Source organism: Atta colombica, unplaced genomic scaffold (genome assembly GCF_001594045.1).
Source record: "Atta colombica isolate Treedump-2 unplaced genomic scaffold, Acol1.0 scaffold141, whole genome shotgun sequence".
Taxonomy (NCBI): domain Eukaryota; kingdom Metazoa; phylum Arthropoda; class Insecta; order Hymenoptera; family Formicidae; genus Atta; species Atta colombica.
This window is the reverse complement of record NW_017259230.1, coordinates 344,311-352,906: the sequence shown is the minus strand read 5'-3', so window position 1 is coordinate 352,906 and position 8,596 is coordinate 344,311. Positions and strand designations below refer to the sequence as shown.

The 8,596-nt window shown below is 31.2% G+C and overlaps 2 protein-coding genes across 3 annotated transcripts in view; one reads left to right on the top strand and one right to left on the bottom strand.

The window, feature by feature from the left end:
• Positions 1-2,067: 2,067 nt before the first annotated feature.
• On the bottom strand, positions 2,068-4,421 carry LOC108684908 (serine--tRNA ligase, cytoplasmic). Of its 2 annotated transcripts, none has more exons than XM_018189450.1 (6): positions 4,344-4,421; positions 3,704-4,232; positions 3,334-3,618; positions 3,042-3,263; positions 2,408-2,664; positions 2,068-2,323 (listed from the first exon to the last, which is right to left on the bottom strand). In XM_018189450.1, exons 2-6 carry the CDS (start codon positions 4,163-4,165, stop codon positions 2,068-2,070), a joined length of 1,482 nt encoding a protein of 493 aa, XP_018044939.1. In that variant the 5' UTR covers positions 4,166-4,232; positions 4,344-4,421. The 2 variants fall into 2 exon arrangements, with proteins under 2 accessions (XP_018044939.1, XP_018044940.1); XM_018189451.1 differs by lacking the exon at positions 4,344-4,421 and adding an exon at positions 4,333-4,342.
• Positions 4,422-5,496: 1,075 nt separating this feature from the next.
• Positions 5,497-8,596, top strand: part of LOC108684932 (metabotropic glutamate receptor 8-like) — a gene marked incomplete at its 5' end in the record, with an annotated part of 130,355 nt that continues 127,255 nt past the window's right edge. The window contains one exon of the mRNA XM_018189478.1: positions 5,497-5,502. Within this exon, the coding sequence (XP_018044967.1) occupies positions 5,497-5,502 (6 nt within the window). The remainder of the gene's footprint in view (positions 5,503-8,596) is intronic.

Genomic DNA, 8,596 nt, shown 5'->3' with positions numbered 1-8,596 from the left:
ATATATATATATATCTGGCTGAGGCATTAAAATCTGCACCAATTCAACGAAACAAGCAGTCCGCTTTATACCCTGAAACGTGATCGACTAATACAGCTCCATTATGATCCATTTCAGTATCATCAAGCAATATCTCTGGAATGCATTCTTAAGTGTAATTTATATCGGCGTTCTTGCGTGTGAACTCCGTGGAATTACGTTGGAAAGAAGAAAAAAAGAAAGAAGCGATATATAACACAATGTATATTTTTTCTTAATTGTATTTAATCATCAGATGTAGAAATATCAGATACGGAAAGAAAATCTTTGGGAAGGAAATGTGTGTGAGAGAGAGAAAGAGAGAGAGAGAGAGAGAGAGAGAGAGAGAGAGAGAGATTATCCCTTTTTATACTTTATTACCATAAGTTGTTCATTTGCCGATTTTACCATTGTGCCTGTATCAATATCTCATGATTCATCGTTTCAACGTGTTATGAGCTGAATGCGAATCGAGCGCGTTTTGCGGATGAATAAGCCGATGACGATTGGCAGATTTTAACACTGACGCCCTTAAAACGAGTACCAGAATTGGACCAAATTACCAGGTACACAAATACACATATACATGGCTGTTTCGACTTAAAAATGCGTTTACTTTTTCTAAGGAGCGACTGAGAGGCGAAAACAAGAACGTGAGATGAGGAATTATTTGAATGACATTTGCGACATTCTTTATTGGAATTCCCTCATTACGCAAAATTGATGTTTTCATCTGTTGTATATACATTGATATAAAATTAAGTGTGCACGCCCGTTTTTTCTTCGATTCACATAAGTTTGCTAGATTTGTGATTTTCGAAAGCTTAAAATTTGTTTGAAAGCTCGATACTATCGTTTTCTATTAAAAAATACATCCAATCTCGCGCGTGACACGGCAATTCCTTCAGTTGATCATACAATATTTATAAACACGGTATTTCTGCCAAACATTTTTATATTTCGGCAATTTACTTCCTTAGCTTGCAGTTTGAAGTTACTCTGCTCAGTAATAAATCGTAGTGTTATGGCCGCAAATAATAAGAATAATGTGAAATTAGAATTTTAACATTATTTCGGCGAGGCACGTTGCTGCGAACGATGATAATTTACCCTGTATATGAAATGTATTATATGAAAATTTACTTGTAACAATGTAAAATCTATATTTTATTATAAGGTAGAAAGGCAGTATGGTGAATTATCTTATGCCTGGCCAAAATATTATTATATCAATTATTATTAGTATACGTAACAGTTTTACAAATGAAGATTGGCATATGCTTTTCTTCTAGTAAATATAATCATCATAAAAACCATAGCTTGTTGGTGAAAGTTGTCATAAAAAGTTTCTTTTATTTTCTTTTTCTTTTCACACACTGAAGTGCATTGTTCTGGTGGAGATATTTTAATGGCCTCTTGTATGTATATTAGTATTAATAATACTGATAATTGTAAAAATAAAAAGGGAAAGAGGATTCTTAGCACATTATGGAGATATTACGAGTTTTTAGAAAGCAGATAAATATGGAATATTATATACGAAAAATATTCTTCATCAAATGTATATTACAAAATCATATATATTATATACCGATGTCTGATTATAAAAATATTGAACAAGTGTTATCAAATAAAATGTTGTAATCTGTGTTGACAATCGCCAATTGTTCTAAGCTTGATACAATCGTGAACGGATACATGCCTTCTTGAGTAATAAAGGTAATAAATTACGATATTTGGGAATGTTAAATATTTAAACAACTTTTTGTCTCTGTATATAAAAGCGATCGGAGAAAATCTTTTCCTGCGAATCAGGAGTTTATAATTTCTGATGAGGTCAAGGAAATAAAGTATTGTACGAATGACGACATGAAGAGTTGTCGATATTAAGAAGCCAAAAACACATTCGTGTATATATTTTCTTAAATAGCTAATACAACACATAGCTTTGCACGATTCAATTAGATCATAATGGAATATTTAAAAAATGCAATAAATAATATCTATAGTCCACTTGTTTCATTTCGCTATTTCATTCACATAACTGTATTACTTAGATATGTTTTCTTTCTGCTTTTTCTGTTTCTTCGTTTCAATTTCATCGATCGGTGCAGCTTTCACAAACGGAATCTCATTTTCATATTCGGAAGGCATGTAATCCGCCAAAATTTTTGGCACTTTGATGCCAGTTTCCGTTTGATGTACTTCCAAAATTGCACAAATTACACGCGTCACAGCACACATTGTCGCGTTCAACATATGGACGTAGTCTGTCGTTGTGTTCATTTTTTTTGTTTGACCGTATCTGTAGATTAAACGAATTTCATAAGATTTTTGCGATAAATTGATTAAAAAAGCAGCAATATTTATATTCATTTAACCCACTGACCTGACTAGCAATCTTCTTGCTTGATAATCCAAGCAATTGCTACATGATACGAGTTCGCGAAATGCACCTGAGCCAGGAAACCAAGCCTCCAAATCTAATTTTTTAGAAGCTGCGTGATTCAATGCACCGGATACAATATTAACTATACGATAAGGAATGTCTAGAGCCTGATAAAATTTTTCCGCATTGGAAATCATTTCTTCCATTATTTCCCAGGATTTGTTATCATGAGGCGAGGTAAGGCAGAATTGCTCTATCTATACATAAGACAATAAAATTACATTAAATTTATTGTTTTACATATACATTAAATTTATTGTTTTATGAATGGTTAATTTTTACTTGGAATACCGCGTGATTTTATGTGAGACTGGCAGATTCGCGGGCTTTCAATCTCTTATCCTACATTCGAATTTTTTAAATATATAATATGCAGGCTACAGATAGGAAATCTTGATAGAAATCTTCCTAGTTAAGAAATTTATATACAACTTATAACCATAAACATGAAACATCGTTGCAAACTGTTTAAAGAGGAAGATAGAATTTTTAGAACAGATCAAAATCCACTTAGGACTGTAGGGACACTCAATGTTAAATAATTGGCTGACAATTCTTATTTAATTTCAAATACCTTTTCAAATTGATGTACCCTAAAAATACCCCTAGTATCTCGTCCATGCGAGCCAACTTCTTGTCTAAAACAAGTAGAGATTCCAGCATATTTTATTGGTAAAGCATTTTCAGCTATCCATTCGCCTCTATGAAAAGCTGCTATTGGCTGCTCAGAGGTAGCAATGAGATATTTCTCTTCCATTTCTTTGTCCTCATTACGTTCGCTACCTTTACCAATCACCTGATAGAACAAACTAGGATAATTATAAATATAAATTAATATCTTATATTGAAACCAAAAAAAATCTTACCTTATATAATTCCTCATCAAATTGAGAAAGTTGCGCTACTTCTTGCATTGCGTCTTTCCGCATAATAAACGGAGTATAGAGAGGCTTGTAGCCTGTCTTGAATAATTTTCTTAATGCTAATTGTATTAGAGCTTGTTGAAGAAATATCGCTGGACCAGTGAGAAAATAGCCTCGTCCACCAGAGACATTTGTTCCACGTTCTCCGTCCATTCCGTCGATCATATGAATGAGATCGACATGAGAATATTTTTTTTTATCAATGCAGTTTCCCCATGTTCTTTCCACCTAATGTGATATAAATTAGATAAGTAACAGATATTAAGAACAAGCAAGTTTAAATCGCCATAAGCGATGTATCAATCAAACATACTTTGTTCTCTTCCTCATCGTTGCTGACAGGCACAGATGCATGCAAATGATTTCCGACCTCTCTGAGTGCAGCATTCCTTTCTAATTCAGTAGTCTTTAGATTCTCATCGTTTTTCTGTATGGCATCATCGATAAGAGTACGTATTCTCTTGATTTGTGTCACCGTCAATGCTTTCAGGCTTTCTGAGGTCAAATTGTCCAAATTGTCAACAATTGCCTGGGGTACATTATCATCATTGCCAAGCGGCTCCTTCCTCTTCATCTTCTCACCGATTTCTTTACTGCACAGGTTCTTTAATTTATTGAAATTGTCAGCGCGATGACGCAATTGTCGCCAGTGTTTGTCCTTCTCGATCACAGTATCTACTAGTTCTACTTCTTTGAAACGCTTTTTTTGATTCTCCCGAATTTTTTCTGGGTCGAAACCTTTATCTTTACGAAAGAAATCCAAGTCGAGTACCATAATTTCTATTTTATGTTCGGCGTTAGAGGATACACACTTTGCCGCACACACGTGGCACTTCAACCAGCTGTGACAGAACAGATATACGATTCAATATTGCTGATGATCATATAGATCGAGATATGCATTCTTTCAGTCAAACATTTATTTAACTTTGATATATTTACGTATTTTTTACCTGTTAAGGATACGACAACGATTGTCAACGATCGATAATGTCACAATCAGTCACGATCTTCTTGCCTGATATGAAATTATTTAAGGTTATGGAGTTATGTGGTTACGCGCCCTTAGGTCTGTTCGCATTGCATGCACTGTTTATATTTAAAACGCGCTTTTGGCTTGTATTTAGAACGCGCTCTTTTATTTCTGAAATTATATAGTATGCATGATGTAAATTATAGCATGTTAGCTAATATTGTTGTAAGCGCGTTCTGAATACGGCCAGCATCTTTGCTTTCTCTCTTTTTAATATTTATATATTTATTTCATTTTAAGTATAAAAATATTTGGGGATTTCAAGCACAATGAAAACAGATCAATTGACTACAATGCGCTTACAATGATGTTAGCGCGCTAACATGCTATAATTTATGTTACGCATACTATAGAATTTTAGAGATAAAAGCGCGATTTTATCAATAAAAACGCGTTCTGAATATAAGTCAATGCGTTCAGCAAGCTCAATAATTGAGTAAGCGCTTGCTGTTATTTTTTTAGATCATCTAATCAGCATTTTAGATCTGGAAGAATCAATAGTAGCGAGCGTCACTCAACTGTTGAATCCGCTGATCGCAGTCAATAAGTGCATTTAGAAGCACGATCGCTCACTAAGCGCCAGTGAACGGTCTGAGCTTTTATACAGTTTGGTCTATATTTTTAGATCTAATGGAATATATTAATAAGGTGCAAGAACTCATTGAATGCTCAGTGAACGGTCGTGCTTCTAGAGGTCGATTGTGGATTTTGAAAGGAGATGAAAATTACAAAAGTGAACAAAGGTTACTAGGTATTGACCAATTAAATTATGCTCTATTGAATTATACTCTGTGAATTTGCTCACTTTTGTAATTTTCATCTCATTTGAAGATACACGATCGACGCCCTGGATGCCTTAAAACATATACTACTGGAAAGAACATGGGCCTTCAATCCCTGTGTATATATTCGGCTGAAGCCGAGAAGATTGACAAGGATGGAGATAGAAAGCCGAGAAGATTGACAAGGATGGAGATAGAATGCGCCTAGTCAGTAATGCGCATACTATATACCGATGCACACGAGAGTCTGCGGGTGAAGAAAAGCAGTGAAAAAAGAGGATATTTCATCTCTCCACAGTTACGTGGGGGACATACTCTGTATACATATATGTTTAAAACATAATTATATTCGATTTTTATTTAAAACTGTGATTTTAATGTTGTCATCCGAGTTTAATTATCAATAGAGATAACTGTAGAGAAAAAATTGTGATTTTTTGCAATATACTGGGTGTTTCAGACCACCCGTACAACCCTTTTACCTTCGCAGAATAAAATCTAATCATAAAAATGTTCAGACAGAAATTGTATAGGATTTAAAAAGATCTATTTATTGATCTTATCAATTTTTAAACTTTAGATGGCGTCGTCAAAGTCAGATCAAAGTCACGTTGATTTTTTAAAATAGAACACCTAACTTTTTATTCCAATATCTAATAGCTGATATAAGATTTATCGTTTTTTCAAAACACTATAATAAAATCATGTATTGTAGAATACACAGTTTCTGGTAGGTTGAAATTCTTATTCTCTGTTCTCTGTTTCCTGTTTCTTTTATTGTGCGGAGCTCCTTACTTTTCATTGAATATTTTTCAAATTATAAGGTTCGAAAATTACAATATCGTCGGCATTAGCATTACGCAAGATGTCCGACTGATGGCTAAAACCTCTTGAATATTGTTCATGTCTTGAATAACATTTGTCAAAATCAAAGCCAGGGAAGTTGTACCTCTTATTTTCATTTGTAAAAATGAATTTTTTGTGTAAAAATGAAAATAAGAGGAATAATCTCCAATGACTTTATCTCTCAGAAGAACATTATTACGATTGGATCTTATCCTGCGAAGATAAAAGGGTTGTACAAATGATCTGAAACACCCGATATAATAAGATATAGTATTAAAACATATAGTATTAAATGCGTATTTATTTATATAGTATTTATATAATAAAAAAAATCACAAATTTAATAATAAATGTTTACTAAAAACTGCGTTTCAATTTTACAAATAGCATCAGATTCGACAGTTTTACAAGATGTATACTCTTTACGTAATTTTTGAGAAGTATGTTGATATTAATTTTGGAACTTTAGGTTTGGAAGTCTTAAATGCTAATATTTTTTCTCCAACGTAAAAAGAAAAAATAGAAAATAAACTATGCAATAAATTCAATAAAAAAGAACAGATCTCTGAAATGGTCGAAATCGTTTGATACTGTAATCTGTAACGGTTGTGACTCATATTATTGAGTCGGAAATCCATACAAGGTATAAAGTCTATAAAGAATTCGAAGAAAAAAAAAATGTCGAAAGTCGAAAACGGCTGCTCATAAGTCGGTAACAAATTTTTCATGCATGAATATGTATAAATACATAAATATCCATAAACAAGTTAATTATATATGAAATATGTCCATACATGTTTGTACATCTCTTAGTAAAAAATTACTTCTGTATAATTATATAAAAATTATGCATAATTGTGTATCAGCAATTTTTTTTACATTTTTCCAAACTTGTTTTTTTTTTAAACAAACAATACGAAAATTATCTCTTTAATTATTTTTAATGTTTTCACATTACTATTATTATTTCTATTACACTAAAAAATAATTTTATAAAAGAGAAAGAGATGTATGAACATGTACATATTTCGTATATGATTATATAAATATTTATGTATGTTTATACATATTTATACATATTCATGTATGAAAAATTTTTTACCGGGTCATATATAGTTGATTCTTGTGTTCAAGATCGTCTTAAGATAGTCTTAAGAAGTCTTAAGAATCAATCAGAAGGCCATATTAGCATCTTAAGACATTATTTAAGATAACTTTAAAATAAGAACGGACTATAAATATATACCGGAGACCGATTTTGCAGCTAAAAGAAGTTCAATAACAGAAGTTCAATAACTTACTCCTCATTTCAATAAATTATTATGGATTTTTATAGATATCAAATATTGCTTAATTAATTTTGCCGTTTTTTATTTAATATTCTACATGTATTTATTCTATATGTATTTATTAGATTGGGGAAAAAGTTCTTCTTCGTTAAAAATGATCAAAATTTACATTTAAAAAAAGTTTTAAAGCTTGAAATCTTTTGAATAGTTACTATATTTTTTGACTTTATATGAATTTTGTAATTTTTATATATAGAAAACTAGCTGGAAAAAAAGGGAAATTTTTCTTTTTACTTTATGAGTCACGTGCCAAAATCATTTGCGAAAATTTTCGATTATCCATATCGTTAAAGTTTGCAGTTTTCCTTACAAAATCGTTTTCTAAAAATGTTTCTACGATTTTTTGTTCTTGAATTATTCGCGAGTTAGATAAAAAGAAACATTCTGACTTTGATTGCTAACTTCATTAAAAAATCATCGTAAATGCAATTAAAAAAACAGATTCTTAAAGTTGAAATTTTGCTCTATCTAATAGTATCATGTTAATTTTTTAAATGTAAAATATATAGAAATTTGAATTAAAAATGTAATATTATTATTTTTATAACCATTACGCAATAGAAAAAAAGAACATAATATCACATTTTTAATTTAAATGTATATATATATATTCTATTTTTTTAAAAATTGACGATTACACCACTTGATAGAGCAACGTTTCATCTTTAAGAAACTGTTTTGTTAATTACGGTACGATGATTTTTAACGGAATTATGAGCAATCAAAATCAGAATGCTTTTTTACTTAATTCATGTATAACTTGATGAACAAAAAGTCGTAGGAACATTTTTTAAAAACGAACTTTTTTTAGGAAAAACTTTTAGTTTTCACATCAGATAGTCAATAATTTCGCAACAAATATATTCTGTATACATTTTGAGCAAACAAAATTTCGCAGAACTTTTTCTTCATACACACATCATGTTTTACGGATATTTAAAACGAATATAAATATCAAAGTGATCAAAATGGAGTACATCGCGTTTGTTAATTTCGAATCGTATCACGAGCGATTGCTATTAACCTCAAAAAATCTCATATTTTTTATTTAACTTGTTATATTTAACTTGTTATAAATATACACAACTCGCAAACAAAACCATTAAATAATGATATCACACGGTTACATGCACGCGTGCTATTATCATCTCATCAAAAACTAACAGATTATTCAATATTATGCGTTACATTAATTC

Excerpts from the sequence above, each read along its gene's own strand:
- LOC108684908 (XM_018189450.1), bottom strand. The coding sequence starts at position 4,165 with ATGGTACTCGACTTGGATTTCTTTCGTAAAGATAAAGGTTTCGACCCA. Across the intron at positions 2,665-3,041 it reads GGGTACATCAATTTGAAAAG|ATAGAGCAATTCTGCCTTAC; the intron begins GTATTTGAAATT and ends TCTTATGTATAG. Across the intron at positions 2,324-2,407 it reads GCAAGAAGATTGCTAGTCAG|ATACGGTCAAACAAAAAAAA; the intron begins GTCAGTGGGTTA and ends TTTAATCTACAG.